The 23,402-nt window shown below is 39.7% G+C and overlaps 1 protein-coding gene and 1 long non-coding RNA gene across 8 annotated transcripts in view; one reads left to right on the top strand and one right to left on the bottom strand.

Annotated features, from left to right (window-relative positions):
- The window catches only part of LOC124213104 (uncharacterized), an 84,302-nt gene extending 70,260 nt beyond the window's left edge, over positions 1-14,042 (bottom strand). The window contains exons 1-2 of the long non-coding RNA XR_011176300.1: positions 13,944-14,042; positions 13,599-13,704 (exon numbers count right to left, since the gene is read on the bottom strand). This is a non-coding gene — a long non-coding RNA (uncharacterized lncRNA). The remainder of the gene's footprint in view (positions 1-13,598; positions 13,705-13,943) is intronic.
- Lar (tyrosine-protein phosphatase Lar) overlaps positions 1-23,402 on the top strand; it is a 464,266-nt gene that overhangs the window by 226,881 nt on the left and 213,983 nt on the right. For all 7 annotated transcript variants that reach the window (XM_069133249.1, XM_069133251.1, XM_046613986.2 and 4 more), the window contains one exon: positions 16,905-17,045. In XM_069133249.1, the coding sequence (XP_068989350.1) occupies positions 16,985-17,045 (61 nt within the window). In that variant the 5' untranslated portion in view covers positions 16,905-16,984. The remainder of the gene's footprint in view (positions 1-16,904; positions 17,046-23,402) is intronic.

Raw genomic sequence — 23,402 nt, 5'->3', positions numbered from 1 at the left:
AAGATTGAGCATTCCCGGATTGAATGAGAACTGATATTTGGATTCCAACGGACAGCTTTGAAGTACCGGGCATTGACGAAGATGATTTATTGATTCTGACTCGATCCTCGTCTACAGAATCGCTTATTTTTATAGATAAGGGTTTCAAACATATCTGTATATTCATCATATGCATCGTACGAAGGCATCTATAGACCAACAATATACGGAAGCTTACATCAAAACACATTCAAATCCTTTGTGCTCTCCGAGAACCGAGCTCGCCCCAATAGAGAGGTTGAAGATATTTTTTCAACAAGTGCCGCGGATAAAAGTTTTCAATCTCCCAGCTTCGCCGCTGCTGCAAGCTATAAAGCGAAAAACAACGCCTCTATGTGTGTACGGAGTCTCGATTTTATAGGGGAAAAAACAGGGAGAAAACATCAAATCAAACGCAATGGCTCGATTGCCGTTCACCAGAAACAAATTTGCAATCGCAAAACAAGATAAATAATTTTTTTCCTTTTTTCTGCTTTTTATGAAGTACCTATTCATATTTTTTTGCCATCAATGTCAGTGGAATACGTAGACTGTATCACCATGACAAAGACATTTGATCGAAATCAGTTCCCCTTCCGAATTACAAGATCCACTAATTTGGCCCAAAAATACCTGTGATTAGCGACACTTTCTTCGTGTTTCATTGTATAATCGATTTTTAATATTGTCATGAAGAGAAATTTTCTCTCTCTGCAAATAAATCATTCTATCGATTCTTGTTGGAGAGAAAAAAAAAACTTCCTTTTTCTGCGTGTAGAAAACCTCGTACAATACCGCGAAACGATCTTCTTCAATTTATAACCTTAATTAACGCTGGAGTATAATAAGTTGTACCTTACAAGTTTCAAGTGATTAATAGCATTGCCTGTCTTCGAAGACACAACTAAACGTTACTTTATTAATTACCGGAAAAACTGAGGCAGACCCCCCCCCCCCCCCCCCCCCCCCCTTATTATCAATGAATCGAACTCCCGAGACGTGGTAATATAAGATTAGTTTCGGCGAAGATTAGTTAATTTCAAAAAGCTATGTTTACCTATGTCCACATAGCTCATCATTATTTCTTACTTCTCAAATTCGTTCAGCTCAAATAGATGTAGTATCGGAAACACCAGATGATACGTCGTATTATAAATTCACTCTACCTTATAAATTGATCGAGAATTATATGTGGAAATTTTGTTGTGCATGTTTACGACAATACATACTTATTTTTTGCGGTGAAGCTTAATCTGGCAACCCTTGCCCTATTTTCTATTTCCTTATCATTTTTCACCAATGCAATGCTAAAATCCGTATTTTCCAATTGCTTCATGGTTTGCTCAAGGTCGTGTAGTACTCCTACCTTTACCGACCGAACAACCGTCGACGATTTTCGGGATATGAGTAACTTTTATGAATTCCGCTACAAAAAAGCAATGCACCGTCAGAATTTCAACCCTTTCCATTCGTTTAGTTATTTAATATAGAAAGAAACCGGGTGAGTTTGCTCGGTCGGTAACGGTAGTCGTACTACGCAACCTTAACAAAGGTAAGGATTAAAAGGTAATCCAAGCTCCAAATTTTACCAATTTAATTTGAAAAACATTTGAACTCGCGTCATTGCTTGGAATATCATTCTCTTACAGCCCGATGATCGGCCTTATGACGAGAGAAGACTTTAACCGTTGGTTCAAACGTGAGTTTTAGCCTCGCATCATCATTATTAAATGTAAGTGCAGACGTTGCAGTAAAATGGACGGAATAGACAACCTGCAGCTGCATTGCATTTCTCGAAGCTGGACGACCCTCAGCTTCGCCGAAGTTCCAACTCTGTGAACCCGTCTCGGTTTTACTGTGTACAAACATATATCTTCGCGTCTACCTCTGACTAATAATTAAAATGAAATACCCGCAGCCGATATCATTAAAAAGTAATCTTAAAAAAGAAAACAGTTATACCGCAGCTACCCCCCCCCCCCCCCCCCCCCCCCCCCTCCCTCCCTTATTAATTGGAGTGGTTACGCGGTATAGAACGAGCCCGACCACCACCCCTACTACTTTCTATCTCCGCGATACCCACTTTGCTTGTGTATATATGTGTGCATAAGCTGCAGCTCGATCCAACCACGGCACGTCTATGTACCTGCGGAAACTTGCTTTAAACTTGCAAAATTCCGTCTTATCAAAATTCATTTCGCTTTATGTACTATACCTATAGGTATATCCATACGGGTCTTGTATCGCTTGAAAACTGCTTATTTCATATTAGGTTGCTTACGGGAAAACAAAACGAGCTTTTTCCAGCAATGAACAATTTAAATCGATATCGGTGCTTACGAACGCGATGATTATATTTTTTTTTTTTCAAATTTATTTATGTAGGATTGCAAGAAGTTTGTGGCAGATACTAATAGCAAAATTTTCGCGATCTTTGTACAATTCGAAACTGTCCCAAATCTAGATCTTTTCTGACGTTAGATTGTTAAGTCCATGGACGGTTATTTAATTCGTGCAATCTCACCGGCGGTAGCCAATTGACAAGGTGGAAAGAAATTCGATGCTGTTTAAGGTAATACAAAGCATAAAAATTACCTACATCAAAATCATTTGACAACGTTCAGAATTTTACCCATTTTTGCGAATTGTCCAATTGGTTTATACCGCAATATTCTAATTTTTGGTTCATTTCAAACCATGGAAAACACTGATGTTTGGCTATGCCTGTAAAAGTTGAAAAAAATTATTATTACGATGATTTTGCTAAATTTCCATTAGAGAAATTGAATTATAATTTATGCCTCTAACGTAATCACCGCCGAAGCTGAGAGATAATTATGATTCGAAATTTATTCGGTTCAGATATTTTTTTCTCTTCAAATTCTTGCCAAAGGCCTGCGATAGATTTTAATTTTCTCCCGGCTTGAAAAAGGGTTCGTTAAATAATGCACTCAATAATAATCCATTGAATTCTAACCTACCCTATCATACGTTGGTACAGAGCACATTTCGCTTCACCCACTTCCGAAAAGTTTGCCCTCGAGTCTTCTCGAAGCTGCGGAAAGAGACGAGGACAAAGAAGGATTGCAAGAAGGGGGATGTAAGGAGAGGGTGAAAAATGAGTAAACGGGAAGAAGAACCCGTCTGTGTAAATTAATTATTCATATTTCGTCGGTACTCGGAATTACTTTTCCGTGGATGCTAATCTTGTATACCTTACACCTGCCATGTATAAATATGTATATATACTTTTTTACATAATGTACATGTTTTTATATATCAGGTATATAAGATGTGGGAAGTTAGGGTGGGTAGCGTTTAGCAAATTTCGTTTCCCGCGCTTGAGTGAGAAGAATAAAGTGGCTCAACTCGTTAAACTCATTTTCGTAAGGCTAACCCCGCGAAATGTTTATTCATAACTTTTATCCAAACGCCGTTAGGTGCATATTATATATTTTTTGTGTGCGTCTGTGTGAGGGGGGGGGGGGGGGGGGGGGGTGATACGGTTGTCCAGTTTCAGCGTCTGATCCTCGAGCCTCTTTTGCCGCGCCGTTTTTCCGGCTATATAATAATACAACCGGAGGGGGGGAGGAGGGGGGGGGGTGTCGGAAGTATTGCAGAATTGCCCTTTTTGCCAAATGCAAAGCGATTTCAGTCAGGGAAAGGAAATTAACCGAGCTACCTTGAATACGTGCGGTTTCATTCTCCCTAATCAAAATAATGCGGTGCTCTTTACTCGCGGCAGAGGCGAAAATTTATCGAAGAAACTACCACAGACGTTTATTGTGTATTACATACGGCTATGTGTCAGTGTAAAGATACGACTTCCGTCGGCCTAAAAAATATTGAGAATATTATTCTACGAGTGATTCTGTTCACACATCGCGTTGCTCGAAATGAAAAGGGGGAAAAGAGAGAATCAGAAAGAAAAGTTCTTGACATACGGATGAATGAAATAACGCAATCTTCGAAATCCAGTCAGTTTAATCACGTTTCCTCCGGTTAGTAATTTTTTTTTTTTTTTTTAATTTTTTTTCAACAATATGTAATGAGCCTTGTCTCGAAACTTGAATATTTTACAAACGAGGCTCCTGAAAAAACCCGTGACTCAACCCAAGTTCAGCCCTTTGAATAGTAGCTGAAATAGCAACTTCGTGCACATGATTTGTTCATTTTCCGAGATAACTTCGCATTCCCCTATTGTTAGACCATATAGTGGTGGATTTTTCGATTGTTATATTTATTGTTAGAAATGTTCGATTTATTTTCAAATTTTGTAACTATTTTATAGTATAGAGAGAAGAGAGAGAATTTTCCTCACGAATCGTGTCTGAATGAGATTTTGAACAACAATTTGTCATTTATTCCTTACTTAATTATGAGTTCATTGTCTGTAATAAATTGTCATGATTACAAGAATTAAATTTCCTTCTAACATGCTCGAGAAAAAAATTAGTACAGAAATTTAGTTATGAATAAACAAATCATACATAGTTTTCGGTGAAATGATGATTGAAAAATGTTCTCTCTGTCGTATCGATGACATGGTGTTACAGATGAAATTAAGTGCATACATTCCTTAGCTCTAGATCATGGAAATTTTTTAGTATCAAATTTGACTCGGCCGATAAGCTTTAGTCAGACGTTTTGAATCCAAGGAAAGTGAAAATTTTTCTGTATTTGTTGTATCGATTCATTTTATTGATTTATTTTTAGATTCGCGTCCTCGTAAAAACTCGTTTCAAGTTTTTCGCAATATCATTACAGCGTGACCTGACAAAAATTTCATTTTCCTAACGCTTTTGCATTGCGTCCCATGTTTCGTTGAAATGCCGGTCTTGAGTTTAGGAGTTCGATCGCAACGAGGCGAAAGGCAATAAGGTATAATTTAATGTGCCAAAAAGCGGTTTCCTGCATTGCACTTAGCCGGATCAGCAGTTCAATTAATTCGCTACAATAATTCGAAAGCTAATTACGTACGCGAATGTGAACATGTGTTGTCCGTGTATATTAATTAGAGCGATTGTAGCAGTGCGATTACCTCTCCATTTATTACGCGTTTACCCCCTCGAGCAACTTTATTCCGCCTCGCATACGCGTGTCGGTATATAATATGCATATCGTATAGGTGCCGCGATTCCTCGCAACGACTAGTCGTTCATGTCATCGTCGACGTTGATTCGTGTCAGCGAAATTATCAACTTGACGTGACCTGCGAGCTACGATTAACGGGTTATGGGGACCCCGTCTGGTTTGTGTTGTACGTCCATACACGAGCGTATTTGCATAGGTACGCGCGTATCGTCGGGGAGTTTATCCACCCCGCACCCCTTATTCGCTACGTGGCATTGCCAGGGAACCGCGTGTTAATTATTGCCAAGTTCTCATCGGTGGTTATACGTGTATGTAGGTATAACGGTTCCTTGAAGACTGCCATCAACACCATAGCTCGAAGCTCCGACCCCCGGAATTCAAATCAAAGTAATCAATATTTGGCCTTACCGTAAATAAACACTTGACGTTGATATTCAACCGGAAGTTCGGCACTCTCGGTCCTTGATCATCGCCATGGATTTTCACGGGGCGGGGTTGAAGTTCCGAATTTTAAAAGTTCCGACAGCGCCTAATTCCGAATTTCGTGGCAAAGCTCGAAGTAAAGAAATCAAACTTTGAAGAACAGACAAAGTTTCGAATGGTCGAAAAGCCGACGGTTCAAAGTTCCGAAATGCAAGATCCCGAAAATTCAAGTTCCGATAGAGCAAAGTTCCCAATATAAAGTTTTGATGGAGTAATAATCCGAAAGTTTAAATATATTTTGCCTAGCGCACTCAACAAGTGGGTGTAAAAAATTAGAAACATCCCACATAACAATGAATATTTCAGAAAACTTTCTGAAATCTTTCATGAAAGGATAAAAACATTTCAAAAAAAGGTTGCTGCAAGTTGAAAATGTCCGCGCCAGAAACTTGCAAAAGATTTCTTGATTGCTGTTGTTCTTAAAAAGATTCTCATAATTTGATATTTTATTGAAAGTTTCTTAGAAAGAGTTCATGTTATGTGGGCGCCGAAAATCACAGTGATCTGGATTCCGAACGTGAAAATGTAGAAAATCCAAAACAAAGAAATATCACAGCGGTGAAATTTCACCAAGACAGAAATTCACAGAACTGAAAATCTTCGATCATTCAGAATTTCAGTGTTTCAGATTTTTTAATTTTTTCACTTTCGAAACTTTTACTTGTCCGAGTTACGTCCTTTTTTGTTCTTTCGGAATTTTGATGTTTCGTCAAAGTTTGATTTCTTTACTTTAAGTTACGCCACCAATAAATTCAGAATTCGGCGCTTTCGGAACTTTTCAAATTTGGAATTCCAACCCTGCCCGATTTTCACGGCAATAAATGAACTTGAAGACACCGACAAGGAAACCACTCCAGGTACGACTCATTGGTTTTTTTCCTATTGTGGTATGTTGTAGTAGAATTAAAAAGTATTCGACACTTTTAACGTGATAATTTAGCCGTTAATCATCCCTAAAGTTTACCCTCGAAAAATTAGCGCTACTACTATCGGGATAAAAACATTTCGCATACTATTTCTTGTTAATTGTGAATGATTCACAACTGTAGTTTCATCGAAAAAATCTACATCGTCATCGAGAATATCTGAGAATTGATATTATTAATGGTTTATACCTTGTAAATGGCCGAATTATTGTATGAAAAACGTGTCCAATGTTTTTTGATGTACTGCAACAAATCACAGAGGGAAGAAAATCGGTGAGGTACATTTCAGGTACTTTTTTTTGAGGCACTGGATGATCGAAGATGTTGAAACTTTGAAGTTGAACCTCCTCAGTGAATTTATGCGTAATCTAGTATTCAGACTGCAGCTTTGAATTTTTTTCTTCGTTATTCAAAAATGGTTAAAGGCTTCATTTCGAAAATCTGATTGCATTCGGTGGCTGATCGCAGATTTCGAAAAGTGATTGTACGATTACTCGTATTGACTTGGATTGAAATCATCAAATCATAAAAATGAATAAAACTCACTCGATCTTATTGTTAATCCTTTCAATGACTTTGAATGCGTATTACTTTCTTTAATTTTTGATCTTACAACTTGTACACTCTATGTATAGAAGTAACTTTTTCTATTTATGCTCAAGGAGATAGCAGGTACTTTTCCCCAAGACCATAAGAACTAGTATTTGCAAAAATAAAGTGATAAAAACAATTCATGAAACGAATAATTGTATAAACGTAGGAATATCTTAAATTAGTTCGAAAACGAACGACACATTCCATCGGAATTTCAAGTCACTGAAGAACAGAGTGAAAATAATTACTTCAAGAAGGATCAGGACTTATTAATTTACGCTTATCAAGTTTACGTTCCGCACATTTTTCTTAACGAAATACCTTGCATTACGAGTTTGATGTAATATTTTTCTTCATTATCGCTTCTATGCAAGTCTGTTTTCAAATTACAACACTTGCAGTGGTCCGAATATGCGCGTTATCTATCCTATATTCGAGATGCCGATATTGAAAATACGCATCACTGTCGAAGAGACTGTGTGAAAATAAGAAAATGTTCACACAGACACGTTTGGCTGACAGCAGTGCAGTATATTAAATACTCTCACTCAATCTTGGCGACGCAGTCGTATTTTCCTGGGTCGATCGCATATGTACGTATAAGACATACGTCGTATTCCTTGAGTACTGCAATGAATGGTATAAAAGACATCTCACGATGTTACACGGTACATAATTCCACAGTGTTTAATCCCGTTAAAAATCAAATTTATAAAAATGTTTAACTGAAAGACTGACCGTCTACGAAATGATCGCAGACCTGACTGTAAATTATCATCGCTGTGAATATTCAGTTGTATTGTATTACAGATTCTGTATCGTAAGGCGCTGTAAAATTTGATGCTAAAATAATTGCAGGACTGAAATGATTTGCAAATTTTATTACGTCGAGTTACGAGAGTCAGAGAATTCCCGCCGGTTCTCTTTGTATTACAAAAAAATTTATTTAAATCCCTTTCTATCAATTAAAAAGAATCTATCCACGTAATGAAAGTCTTACCGGAACAGGGCGATGAATAAAAGTTCTTATAAGGAGAATAAAGTAACGTGAAAAATAAGAAATCAGCTATTTTCAGTGCAGTTGGCTCTCGTATAATGCCTACCTCCCAAATCCCACCCTCTGCGTGCTTCCACATCTCTAATGCTTTTATAACAATAACAATTCTCGAATCCATATACACGCCGGCCTGCTGAGGAGAAAAAATTAAACTCGATTACGACAATCGTTTGAGGATATAAATAATCGCGTTAATCTTCATTACCGCGGCTCGGCGAACGTTGCGAGTAGCTGACGATACTAACGAACAGTGCATGAGTCGTTCAAAATCTTAATGAGTGTCTAGTCGGAAAGAAATGTTATACGCTAAAATTACCCACTACTTCAAATGCGTCGCGTAGTTGCCAAATTCTGATATTTAGTTTCAAATCCATCTCACTAAACACACACGTGAAGAAACATGAACATTCGCTTTACCGCGCGAGTAAATTCGGGGCTTTTTTCATCCCGGAAGTAAAGGGAGGTTGACGATCTTATACCTCATTTGTTCGAGAGAAATTTGACTCTCAGATGAATTGACGAGTCAGCAAAGCTGCTCGATTCCGCGCGATGTCTACGATATTTCAACTTTCTTTAGCGCCACCAGTATTTAATCCCCTAAAAAATATTCCTCAAATCATTTACCGAAACGCACATTTTTCTTTGCCATATATTGACTTTTTTTTCTTCCCAACCAGAACATCTACATGTCGAAACTAACTGTATCGCATAGGTAGGTAATAAATTTTCCCCGTATCCTGTTGCAATTTATCTAAAAGCAATGCGAAAAAAATGAAACGAAACTACGACGAACGGCATGAGCGAGCAAAGCAACGGAAAGAAAGCAAACGCATTTGCTGTTTAAAATTTTACTCTGAAACCGTTTGCATTAATCCGACTATGATGAACTCAGAATGCAAACTTAAAATTAGTTTTCGAATGTTCGCTTCGAATTAAATATCTCATTCGCGGAAATGTAGATTGAAGTGAAACCAAAGTAAGACAGAAATAAAGTGAAGTAATAAAGATGCAGGCAGTCAAAATATATATTAAGATTTCATTGAACCCGACCAACGGCTGACCCTCACTATTTCTAATTCTGTTTAAAAAATGTTCTGCAATTGTCCCAAGTCTGAAACAGTACCTTGAATTTCTTCAGATATTTTATTTAACTGGTTAATTATTTATAAACGTTGAGAGTAATTTTGAAAAGGACCTTTTTTAAAATTCTCAAAAGATGCTCAGAAACTTTATTTTTTATCCCAAACATTTCAAGACCGGGTCCATGATGGACTGAATTTTAATACATTTTTTTTTTCAGCGCTTTAAATTTTTTTGGTCAACTAAAACATTGTATCAACGATATGAAAATTCGCGAAAAATTCTCAAAACTTCTATTCTGTCACTTAGAACATTTCTAAACTAGTCCTATTACGGATCGATTTTTGCGTATTGTTGGGCACATTCAACTTTTGTTATCATCTTCATAATGAAACTGGTCAAGAAATGTTTGGAAAAGAAAATGCAGTTTTTGAAAATCGTAAAAAAGGTCTTTTTCAACGTCACTCTCAACATTTATAAGTAATCAATCAGTTGAATAAATCATCCGAAAAAATTCAAGGTACTGTTTCAGAGTTGGAACAGTTGTCGAGAAAATTTTAAACAAAATCAAAATTGGTGAGGGTCAAATGTTGGTTGCCTTGGCATGGAATTTCCCATATACTGTTATGAAGCAAGACTATGGAGTTCAGTAGGTTGCACCGAATGCTATAAATTTCGTACGAAATAATGCTGCAGAATACGAAGTAATCAGCACAAAGTTGTATAATAATCTTTTTCAATGTGGTAACAGATTGTCTTGTACCTTACTTCGACTCAGCTCGAAATTTGTTTATTAAAATCGGTCAAAAATTTTTGTCAGATTTCCAAATTCTAGGGGTCGTGCGTAAAGTGCCCCATTTTCGAACAGCGCGGTAAGAGAACGTTGGCGCATGCGCGCAACCGAAATTCTCGATTTTACACACTACGGCTCTTTCTGGCAAATGCGCACTATCGAATAACTCAATTTTACGCACTGTATCATTCAGCGTAAGTTACCTAACCCCAATTTTACCTTCGTTGCTTTTCAATTCTAATCTTCCATCACAGGTGTAAGACAAAATACCGTGTGTCACACGTGCGGATAGGCGATATTAGACTCGTGTATCTAGAGCACTCGCTTTTGCCGCTTATGCTCAGACTTTAAACTCATCCGACATTACCCACCTTCAAGACTCGTAACGTATTATACCATTCGTCACACCTTACGAAGGAAGTGATGATAAAAATGATTTCAATGATTTGAAGCGTACAGAATCGAACGAAATCGTGTAGTCTTCTGATCAGAATCTTATTCCGCCGCGTTACTGACAATTCATCGAAAACCAAGCTTCTATAAGACTTGCAGACGAACCAATGAGGGCAGCTGTAATCCACTCTTTTCCCGGCCCTGCTTGGATCTATTCCAGGGTCAACTGAAGACGGCGGTGTGCTTCTAGACTATCACGAACACCCTGTACACGGCCTACGTACATAAATGGGCACTGAAAAGAGCAGTAAACTTTTAAGCTCGGCGTATTCGTGACGGCGCGTCGGCAGGACGGAGGGACGTATAACGCAACTGGGAGCATGCGATGATGATAACATAGGCTTGGTATATGACGCGGAGCGGCGGTGCGTCGAGCTTCGGGTTATGTCAGGCTGGGCGGACGCGTATAAAAGCATAAACAAAGTAGATTACTTCCGCTGTAATATCATAAATATTGATCAATTATCTCGAATAATTAATTAATAGCCGGGCTCGTCCCTCCCTCGCCCCACGTGTAACACACGCGCCGATACATTCATGCCACCCCACCCCGTCCATCCCCTCGCGTAAACTTTGTTTTTGACGTCGTCGTCGTCGTCGTCATCGTCGTCGTTGTAGGACGTACTTTGCGACTCGCCCCAGGCGTCGACGTCTCTACCTTATGCGAAAGCCGGGAGTGCTAGCAAGATGGGGAGAGAGACGGAAGCGGCAAAGATTAAAACACTTGACGCGAGAATATTCTTGTATCAACTTTTATCCGTCAGGGTATATTCTGTATTTTTTTTTTTTCTTTCTTATTTTTTTTTTTTTTTCCTTTTTCTACTTTTACTTTATGTACCTGCCTCGGATTATCATGTCGATCGTTATTGTTCGGAAGTAATAACGACTGGTAAAATTCGATTACAAGCGACAACGCGCCCTTGTCATCGTTGAATAAATGACCCCGCATAAGGTTACGGTACTGTTGTCAAGTTTTTCGGAACCGTTGTATGAATTTACTTCACTTTCGTTATACGATTCGTATCGTTTTACCGCCACTTTATTTTTTTCGAATTTGTCACTTTAAACTTGAATTTCTGACTGAAAATTATCGACTGTTCAAGACGCGTCTGATGAGCAAACGTCGATTACACACCGTATGTGTTTCGAAATTTACACGTAGCGTTTCATGCAAAGAAGTGTTAATAGTTGAGGCAAACCATCGCGTGGAAATGTCTCAGACGAAAAATACCTAACTATGGAATAAAGTTTTTTAATGAATTCAACCAATTCGAAATTTACGTGATGTACGCCTCAGGTTAAATCAATTAAATTTGCGGGTACCTTGCATTTTCAATTAATTCTGTTGACTGCGCTGTTCAACTAATCAAAATGACAAAACACGTAAAATTTTTCCAATCGAATAAAATTGCCACTATAGTATCCAAGTTTAATCGGTTGGAAGTTATTCCGCTACATCAAAAATTTTATCGATTCAGAAACAACGCGGTTTTTTCACGAAGATCTGGTCAGTCTTTTTTGTTAATAGAAAAATCATTAATACAAACAAGGTCGCTAGATTCTACATGAAGAAAAATGTGTACTCAAAATTCACATACAGTATAGTAACATTTGGTTCCACCATCGCATTATGATTCATGATCATTCCAATTCTGTAATTCAATTCTTTCGACAATATTCGACGAAGGTGGTCCAAGAATTAATTTACCTGGTTTCAACAAAAAAAAGAAAATTTGTCCAAGAATTAATTTACCTGGTTTCAACAGGTAAATTAATTCTTGGACCACCTTAAAATTTTTTTTTCTTTTCGAGATACAGATCCTTTGAATTCGTTGCTTGAAAAATTTCAAACTGTTTCTTGTAGTCCGTGAAAAGAAACGATTCGAAAGTCCAGCACTTGGTTTTTAGCAGTAGCGCGTTCAATATTCAAGCCTTAATCTCTTACTTGTATAAGACGGGTATATTTTCAAACGTAGGTGAATTTCGTCGTCAAGTTCTGCGCACTGAGAATCGGATGGCGAAAATAGAATACAGATTTGCCGATCGATTCACGAGATATACGACGAAGATGCCTTTACGAGATTTTTCCAACAGACCGCTGAACCTTTTCTTAATCTTTCAACTGATGTTCGAAAGAATTCAGGCTTGACCAGATCCGATCAGCGGATGTTTCGCAATGTGATTGTAAAATATATCGGCACTTTGAAGTGCCAGGGAAACGCGAGCCTCCGTCTGGTTCACTTAAACTACAACTACTCTCGTACTTCAAAATGTCATGTATTCCACGATCACGCTGTGTGATAAATTGATCAACAAAAAAAACCGTCATATTCGTGTCAATGTCAGATCTAAAATATAACCAGAACACGCAACGAGAATCGACGAGCCACCTAATTGAAGGAGTGACTATCTTGGCTATCATCTAACAAGCTAACTGAACAAATTTTCTTTTTCCCTCCATTCTAATTCTATGTTAGAAACGAAATAAATACGCGAATTAATTTACAGCCAAAAACTAATATGATTGGCTAATGCAAACTGTTGCGAAAAAATAGAAACGACATTTTTTTCAAAAAATTGTATTATCAAATTCAGATATATGTTGTATTTTTTTTTTTTCACCATCAATGTCAAACAACGATGTTAAAATGATAGTTGCAATAAGTTTAACTTCCACATTCAAAGTAACCTCAACATGTTGTAAATCCTATCTCACCTGCCGTGACTTGCATGAAAAAAATGCGTTGGTAAACTGATAACAACACACGTATGACATGAAACATATTTTTTTGCGTGTGTTTCGGTGGTAATTTACTGGAAGTAACACATTTCCGAGTGTCAAATCATGACGTTTTCCAGTGTCACTATTCATCTACTGACACAAAACAGTGAAGGTACCGTCACAGGATTCGAGCTGTGGTTAATGTGGCAGCACATTTTTTCATCGCATCAAGTGCTCAAGTGTTGAGAATTTGTTTGTAGGTCAAATCGGCGCTTCCCGCGAAAAATTTGAAAAACAATCCCGCGCCACCTTGGCAGAAAATGGGGTATGAACTGTGGAGAAAAAACTCGTGCTTAAGAGACAGAAAAACGTACTCACCCACGATGATCACAAGTCGATTCCACCAACTGCGCTTCGTCTTCGTGGTACTGGTTTGGAGTGAGGAGGCCCGCAAAATGTTGAAGTACAGGTTACTCCCAGGGTACTGGAACCGAATTCATCGAAGCGAAATCGTAAGGACGCGGAAAGTATGAGTAAAAGTTTTGAGATGGGATGAAAGAATCGCGAGTATTTGCTCGCGGGCGATGTAAGGGGGTTGCGATGGGGGTTTGAGGAAGTAGTAAAGAATGGAGCATGCACCAAGCGGGAAGAAATAAAGGAGGACAGGGCCAGTCGGAAAACGGGATAAGAAAATCCTTTGAATTTCTTGTATGTATAACGCACTTCCTGTATATTTTTCCTGAAACTCGACCGATCCCGAGAGTACGTTACTTCAACCCTCGTGCTTTCAACGCCGTGACAGAAGTGGTCCCTGGGAGCACCACGCGGACAAACATCAGGCTAGAAACTGCGATACTTTGGCCGCTGTTCGAGCTGCACACCCCCTCTCTGGGGGCGGGAATAAAGGGGCGCATGCGTCGCTTTGAACCGTCAAAACCTACCCCGGTGTTTGTTGCGTCCCAGCAGGATCATCACCTTTATTCGGCCAAGTTCTTGGAATACGCCCTAATCTGATCACAGCCGCCGGAATACCCGAAATTTCGAATGTGACCCTTCAGAAATCCGAACAACCCCTAGACCAATAGCTGTGCTACAATCACAAGTCGAAGAGGTAAAAAAAGCTCGAAAAAAATGGGGAATGTAATGACATTTATGATCCGGCAGAGATCCGGGCGATCTGAATCGCTGGCCTTCCTTCTTCATCTGGGTTTCGCGTGATCGTGAAATGAAGGAGAAATGATCGTGGCGTGCCGTCACCGCCTCCTTTGAGGGTGCACGCGGAGTGCTTCGTGTGTGGATTTTGATGCGCCGGCGCTGAGCGTCGCGGCGCCTACGGCGGGGTAGAGGAAGCGGCTGTGATCGGGGTGCGGGGGTGAGTCAGTGAGGTCGCGGCGCGCGCTCTGTGAACTACCCTTATGTGCTTTGGTCGGGTCTACTTCCCGGCCAGCTTTTCAAAATCCCGATAGAATATAAATCCACGTCACGAATTCAAGTACACGCGCCAATCTCCCGAACCCGTTTTTAACCGATTTGAAGAGAGATAAAAAACAGGCAGCCATCCTCCGTCAGGAAAGAAAAATTCAGCCCCTGGATTAATCACATCAAGACTGTTCGACGGCCTATGTATAAATATTCCCAAGTGTTTTCGTGTTAGCGAAAGATAGAAGACAAAGAGTGGTGGAGTGATTATTATCGTTTTTTTGTTTGCGTTGGCAGGCTTTTTATGGTAACAGTCAACGTTAAGTGTGAAAAAATCACAGAAATTCTCTGTTCCATATATTCACAGCTAACTCGGTGAATTTTTCCTTCAAATGTTTTGATCCGTTGAGCGATTATCTGGAAAAATCACAAGGAATACGAGTCAAGTTTTTCAATAAAAAAGTGCTGGAAATTTCTACGTTGGAGAAAAAAATGTCCAAAAATGTTGAGCGCACTGTGAGTGCGCGTGTGTTAGTTTTCCGGTGAAGTCCGACAAAGCTTAGCTTTGCTTTGCAAAGGCAAAGGCAGAGATCGGGATCGCAAAAATTCGTTGGATGGCAAATTGTGCAACAGCAGATAGAACAGGAGCGGTTCATTAGTTAATACAGTGGCTTCCGCATTAGAGAGACAAGAGTTGAAATAAAATGAAAATTCTTTGGGAGCGGGGAGCTCCCGCTCAAAATGATGCCGGCACATGCGAAAATTCGTGAACTATGTTATCCGAGATGTATTTACTGGTTCAAAGTTTTACTGGATCTTCGTAGAAACGTCTGGAAAAATTCCGAGTGTCCGTTTCTAATAGTGACAAGAATATGGGATGGTCTTGGAATCATAGGAAAAAAGAATTCTAGCAAAGATTGAAAATCATACGTCAGACACGAGAAAAGACAAAGGCTGGGGTGACAAATGCAACGAATGAACGTAAAAATGATCTAAAATCGAAGTGAAATTTAGTAGTAATCAGCGATCGTCCGGACCGGACTTTCTGTACACCAAGGCAGAGGAACGACAATTGAAGATGATGAAGAGTTGACTGACATCTTGCCGGATCTACGGATAGAAATTGCTAACTTTTACCTGAACGGTAAATAGGCAGTCGTAAACTACACAGCTTTACGAAAGTCTGGATGTGTCGTTGTGCATAGTAGCTAGTGAATAAGAGAAGAGAAGAAAGGATGTGTAACGATATAATATAACAGTATAAGGGAAAGCGGTAGGTGTGTGTAAAAAGGAAAGAGCACTGATAAGGGACGATGGGGGTACTACGCACGGCGACCCTGTAATGATATAGCTTCGGTTTCAGCTCGAAGTAGAATCCTGTAAAAAAAGGCTTTCGACGCTCGGTCCTTGAACGACAGCTTTTTCTGAAAAGATTCGAAAATCCTGATCCGAAGAAACCAATCGCTGTAGAGACAACCCACGCCAAACTCCCGAATTTAATCTGTAAAACTGTGACTGTTCAACTTACAGTAATTGGTTCGAAACTGGTCAGGACGATAGCCTGCAGTGGTTTCAGACCCAGGTAGCTCAAAAATTATTTATATCGGATCATCAATAGCAATTGACTCTGTTTCCCCGGGAAGCATTCCCGAAGCAGAGTCCTGGTGTGGTGGAAATCGTTCAAAGAGAAGTCAGAGTCAACATAGTGCAACGTTGTTAGACAAGCTTTTTTAACGAACACATCCGAGGCACCGGTGATCATCAGTACATATCATCGACCGTCGATTGCGGAGCGAAGATGCAGCCCAGCGTAGCAGCTATCAAGACGCATATTTTTTCATACCGGAATACCATTGGTGTTGTTTACGTAAAATAAATGAAACCGTGTATAAATTCGATAATATAAGTATAAATGAAAACAGAGTGTGTGAATTAAAGTGCGCTTAAAGTTTGCATAAACTTCCAAGCGACCGACTAACATCTTTCGAATTTCACACTGGCACCACCGTGCTTGAACTGCTTTTAAACGTTCCGCTCTTTTCTGTTTTTCACAAACACGTACACAAAACACGGAACACAAAACATACACGACACATACACCCACAAAACACGAGTCCTCGTACATGTAAGAATTCCTCGGGACGTTGGAGGGTGTGAAAAGGTTCGGCACCCTCGCTCAACGTGCTGACCAGAAGAAAGCTTCATCATTCAAGCCATTGGTTGGTTGGTACGTCTTTGACACTGGTGTTGTTTTGCTCATTGTAGGAAACGCAAGGAGAGGTGGTGCTCAGGTGCTAAGTGCAGCGCAGCTGGTGGTTGCCCGGGGCAAGGCGAGTCTGGTCAACATGACCCTCGTCTTCCTGGCACTGTTGGTGGCGATCAACCCAATCCTAACGGCAGCAGACGGTGAGTAAACTTGCGACAATGATTAAGAGTGTTTAAAGACATTTACGACCGTGCAAGATCCGGACTATTTCGAAGAACGGAAAGGACCCGATGAACTTTACGCACGTAATTCGTTCAAAGACTATCAGATCGTCACGTCGCGACGGATCAGTGTTTTTGATCATGCATATACGAGACTTTGAATTCTCTTCGTCGTCACCATCGGCTGCAGCAAGTGATCACAACGTCATCCAGTTTCCGGGCTCGATCCAAAAGAAAACCGAGTCTGAAGTGATGCGATTTTCGTACCGCATTAGCCACTAACAAAACCGATACTTTTTTTTTCTTCCACTTCTTACAGATATTTCCCTCACCTTTCGAAAATATTTTTGTTTCGTTTATACGCTAAGAATAGGGAGAATTTACAGGTAATAAACCGTGACCTGAACTGATTTTAAATTAGTCGGAGGTATTTACCCGGGGACGTCGACGTCTCTTAAAATATCCAGAATTTAAAAGGAACGTTGGACAGGCCAAGAATAATAAGAAGTGGATGCGTTTAAAAATCTTCTCTTTAATGACTAAGCTTTAAGCTCTTTGTATAATTAAAAGAAAATGAACGTCGGGTTTTGATTTTTTTTTTTTTCTTCTCATTCTCTCTCATTTCTTTTTCTGTATTTTTCTTTTTCTGTATTTTTCTTTTATTTTGTACGCGTTTTTCCCAGCGTCTTCTCCCTCTTTCCTTTCTCACTTATTCTTCCATTCTCGTCCTCATCCTTTTTCTCGAACGCTCGTTAGATTTCGCGCAGACTACGCTCTTTATTTTTACAACCCTGCGAGGGTAGAGGAGAATCTCTTTCTTTCATTCTAGTTCTTCCTTTGTTCTTCTCTCACTTTTTTTCCTCCCTTTTTTTAATCAATTTTTAATCGCCGATCGATCTGTCCTCCGCTATTCGGCACCTGAATCTGAAATGAGACAGATTGGAAGCGGACTGCCACGGAGGGAGTTGTTGGCCGCTGTGGCACCTAACCCATCCCGGGTCGAAGAGGCTTCATAGGGCAAGAATCGGCGATGTTCATAGTAAATGTAAAATTTTTATACACCGCATCACCATCTTCTGCCGCCGGGCACGTGGTAGTGCAAAACTTTCAGAGATGAAGCCACGAGGAGATCGGAGATCGCACCGAAGATTTCCTCGGAGAGTACTAAAGCAACGATTCAAACGTTCACAATACGCCTGCTTGTAGGTACGAACTGATTCAACGGAATCGTCTCATTTACCCTTAGTCTAACCGCTCCGTATTATTTTCCAACAATTTCCTCCTCGAACGCCGTTCCGCCTTCGCACACCTTCGATAAGACTTCCAATTTTACCCCTTCGACCGGGTGCCGATTTAAAACCAAATCTCTGACGGCGATTGATGCGGATAGAAAAGACAAATTAACATCCACCAACATCGATCCCGATATGTATTTGTTTCAATTTAACCACGTTCGTGTTTACAGCAAAGAAACACTTCTGAAAATTCTTTCAAGAGCTTGCAACTTTGATTTCCTTCCTGATAACTGACATTTTCTCATGTTACCGTAGATTCTAATTCTTCGAGTTTCTTTGAGTATTATATAAAAAAAATTTCTTCAAGAAAGCATTGGTGAATCATCAGCGTAAAAATTTCTTCGTTATTTTATTGCAATACTAACTTCAAAAGTGAAAAATTCAACCGTTTCGACATGTGAGGTTTTGGGCACCAGACGGGTTCGAAAACCTTGAAACGCAATTGCTCGTGAGCTAATCGATCCTCTAACCCTTTAAAATTCAACGTGATTTTCGACCTCAAATACGATTCGTACAATCTCCAATTCCACCTTGGGAAAATTTGATTCTCTGTTTTCTGCGGTCTGTTCGGCTGCTACACTGTTGATAATAATTGTGTTTTCAGTACACTTTTTTACACCCAAAATTGCTGTCAAAGTAGAATTATTCTCCAGCAAAGCGGGATTGCCATGCATTTTTGATAATGTTATAACAAAATCAGCTGCTTATCAAATTCAATAAACTTATGATACAAACGCAATTTATTATTCGAAACTTGCTTTATATAGTTTTAAATTCACTAAATATGCGCATCAAATATCAAGAAAGTAATTTTACAACTATGATTAAAAAAAGGAATCACTTTATATTTGAATTGAATTTTCTATCATTCGTCGAATCTTTCTGTACCGAACCAAAATTCTTTTAATTACTGGCTGATGTCTTGTAACTATAATTCTAGTAATTCGCGTTTCAAACTATCTCTGCACTACTGTTGGTTAGCTGGTAATCATTTTTGCGCTTCCTCAACTTCTTTCTCCACTCTACCATGCATCATATGTACATGTTTGCGTAAACGCATTCAAGTGAAGCGTCGTAAATACAAAAATCACACAAAGATCAAATTAGTTATCATATCCACTTGACAACAGATGAAATTATTTGTCCGTTTCAAAATGAGAGCCCTTCTGTATTAATTAGACATAAAATACCAAAATGATTATAAGCTTTGATTTTGATTGAATTAAATGCTGCAAAACGGGGACACGATACGATAGAATTGGAAGTGATGTAGATATAAAAAAAAAGTATTTTCTTTTTCACTCGTTTTTTCAAGCTGAATTCATTTGGTCGATTCAAGACTTGAACACATGGTGACCAGTGTCCTAAAAGTGCACTTGAAGATTGAACTCAAAATGTTAAATTTTTTTACGTATTCAACCCAATTATTAGAACTTTCTGAACGAATAATACGCGTAAAAAGTACACACACAATCACACGTAAAAAAATATTTAACCGTATCAAATACGATAAAGCAGTCAGTATTGTTTGAGGGTACGTAAATGTGGCAGTTGGAGAAGTTGAAATAATAACATCGAAAATTGCCATTTTCCAAACATGTTGGGTCAGAGCAAATTGACGCGTGGCAGCTCCTGAAGGCTGAGGGTGAATTCCGACCCGGTAAGCCCCGAGGCCCGTTAAAAACTCATCGGGTCAGTGAGTTATTAAACAGGAGCTCCTGCTTTCGTCGACTATATCAACGTCCTGATTAGCGGGAGTTGTCTAGCGTGGCTCCAGCCAAGTCACTCAATAATGCAGGCCACAGACTGCCGAATCCTCTCTGAAAAGTAGTAGGAACACCGTCGAAACAACGCTGCCTAACTTTCTCGGTGAAGCCGAGCAGACCAACTTTTTGCAAAGTGACCCCCTCTCCCTTACCCCACATCCCTTTCGATCCCCCCTCCTCACCGTCAGAACCATTATATTCCCGAGAGTTGGCGAAGAGCGTTGGGGCACAGTTCTGAGCGCGTGAAATTCTTCCGTCGATATTTATCGCCAAGAGAGATGAATTCAGGGTGGCTAGGCAGGGGCGCCACTATACCTTTTTTCGGCGTTGACGTGACCCGGTGACCTTGAACCCCGCGGATAGTCGCGGTTTTTGAGAAAACACAATTTAGAAGAAATAACAAAGTTACGATTTACCTACCTCGCGCATGCAAATGTGGAAAACGCGCTTATTCGTCGACGTTTACGTCAGGATCACGAGAGACTGAGGAACTGATTAATGCTTTGAACGTTGTTACGCTAACATGACCAATTAAGGTAAGGCAAAAAGGCGTAAAATTTTTTCTGCACCTATTTATCAACATGGAGTTTCAATAGTTCCGTTAATATAAATGATAGCTAAATCTTGCGACTCGTTTCATAGTAATTTTTTTGTTTCTTGAACCCACAAAATACGAGTAGATTTTTTTGGATTCCATTCACTTCAATCTAATTGAATGCAACAATTTTGGATTTTGTTAGTTTGCCAAAATGATTTATTCAGCGAATTCCTTGATTCAATAAAAGCCTTTCTTGTCTCTACCGAGTGAAGTATTGATTCGAGCGAACGTTTTGACTTGTTTCCGAAATTGAGTCAACGAAATATCATTTCATTTAAAAAGTATACATTGTTCCTTCAAGTCGCAAATCATGAATCTAGCGAACAAAAAATTTGCATCGATGAGATGCCGACTCGTGCCGTGTTATCTTGAATAAATTGGTTTGACCGTAGCATTTAGTTAAATCAAACGAATAACACTTGACTCAAATAATCCTTCTCCTCCGTGTAAGGTTCATTTTCCGCACAAAGTTTGCCACTATTTAGACAACCAGACGTTGATGCATCGCGATAGGAAAGGTTGTACGTCGGTCTTTGTTTCCCCGCGGAAAAGCGCGAGGCAACCTTTGATCCGTAGATCGTGGATCCAGGATCGAGTCGGAGCTCTAAACTCAGATAAACTGACTTTTAGATCTGAATAAATTAGAATATATTCAAATCCATGCCTAACTAAATTTGGATATCGGGAGGAGGGGAGGGATAAAAAGTGGGCCAGGCCACAGTTACTTTCGAGAGGCTTCCCCGTGCGGTGATAAATATTACCAACCCCGACGTTGGCGCTGAGGCGTGCTAATATTCTTTATTCACCCCATCTCGCTTCTTCTCTCTTCTCTTCTGCTACGAAAAAGCCTGTCTTCCGATACGCGGTTGACTTCGGTTGGGTCAGGTCGGGCCAGGTTCGGTTATGTAGCCGCATTTGGTGTACATAGAGATACCTACTCCCAAGTCAGCGACGAAAATCATTCCTCGGTAAACGTTTCGCCGCGTGCTACGAACTGCCTTATCACACGCAACTGCTGCTACTGATGCCCCTTCCATTTGCCGCTGCCCCGGAATATAAAACACTTGTAACTCGAACGTTTTACCCTGTTCAAAATGTAAGAGTTTAAACTGACGCGCCTTTTGGCTGGAATCGTCGTACCGTTGCTCACTAAGTCGAGTAAACGAGAAGTTGGGATCCCCCTGACTCTCGAGAGAATCTACAGTCAATTAGTAAGCCCCGTAAAGCGAGTAACACCTTCCAAAACTATGTCATGCTAGCCGCTTGTACCGATCAGCCTCAAATTTCTGAAAGAACTAAATTTCTATCGGTTTGGAATTATGATGGATCAAATTTCAACTGGTTCAAATTATCGAGGGCTGAAAGTTCGCTACGAATTTTAGAGGTTCTGAAAAATCGCAGAAGGTACCGGAACTATCGTTCCAGAGAAACTTTTGAAAAATCAAACTGGTTTGAAACTCAACTATTTGGATTTTTATCGGATCGCGGGCAAACTTTCAAAGTCAGCATTATAAAAGAGGTCCTGTAGAAAGTGGATTCCAATGAGGGAACCATTGTACGAATATCGAATATCTACACTGAGAGAAATTTTTAGTTCCGGTTACCGCTCAATCCTTAACTATTTTCATTTCTTATTACAATCGAAAAATATAGTTCTAGATACAAAATGAAAATTAGTTTTTATCTGTTACTATTCTTCCTCATTACGATCACCGTTACTATATTTTCTTGTAACTGATGCGAAAATTTAATGCTTGTGCAAGAAGAAATTGCTGTTAAAGCCTTATTTAACTAAAAAAAAATAGAGTAAACCGAACAAACTGATTTTTCCTCGGAATTACCAAAAAAGGATCGACAATGGCGCAAAATGCTTACGCGTACCTCATTTTTTGTAATTCCAACAATATTTAAACAGTTTTTTTAGCGATACCCGTTTTACTGAATTTTTCTAGTTACTGTAACAAATGAAATTTTTCTCAGTGTACATTCGTTGAGATGTTCTCAAGAGTTGAAAAAGTTTCGAAAGAATCGATTCACGCTACCCTTGTTCGAGGCGTATGAATTCTTTGGAAGAAATCTTTGAAAGTAGATTGGATCAACGTCACTTATTCAGTTAGCCGGGGTGGTTGGCTGTCGGTCGGCGGGGGTCACGATACGACAAGGGGTGAACACTCGAATACCCGATAAACGGGATCGTATTTCAATATTTCCCACGATCATCGCACCCCAAAGTTCGTTAGCATAAACTGTACCCATGCTCCGTCGGTATATCGCGAATGCCCATAACGTGATACGGCGGGCAGTCTATCGCAGTCTATAGGATACGCGGTTATAGACTTAAGGTTGAAGGTTGGCTACGGATGGTTATAAAATAAAAAAGTTAGTCCTATTTTATGGAGGCTCTCTTCTTTTTGCCGGAGACTGGAAAGAAAGTGCGAAAAGAAAAGGGGCGCCGGAAGGGGAAAACTGAACTACCTCAAAGAGAAGGAATCAAGCTTATCCCTGGCCTCGACTTATAAGCTTAGCTTCGGTTCGTACATTCGCGGGCTTACGACATCCCGAAACTTTGCTCACTGGGATCACCGAGCAGTCCAGTCGAAGGCATGCAAAACAAATTCTCTTGTCAATGTTAAAAAATATACGTGGAATTGCGTATACACGTGCAAGTATGGTAAAA

The sequence above is a fragment of the Neodiprion pinetum genome, chromosome 2 (genome assembly GCF_021155775.2).
Source record: "Neodiprion pinetum isolate iyNeoPine1 chromosome 2, iyNeoPine1.2, whole genome shotgun sequence".
Classification (NCBI taxonomy): Eukaryota; Metazoa; Arthropoda; class Insecta; order Hymenoptera; family Diprionidae; genus Neodiprion; species Neodiprion pinetum.
The sequence above is the reverse complement of the archived record's forward strand: the minus strand, read 5'-3'. Positions and strand labels throughout refer to the sequence as shown.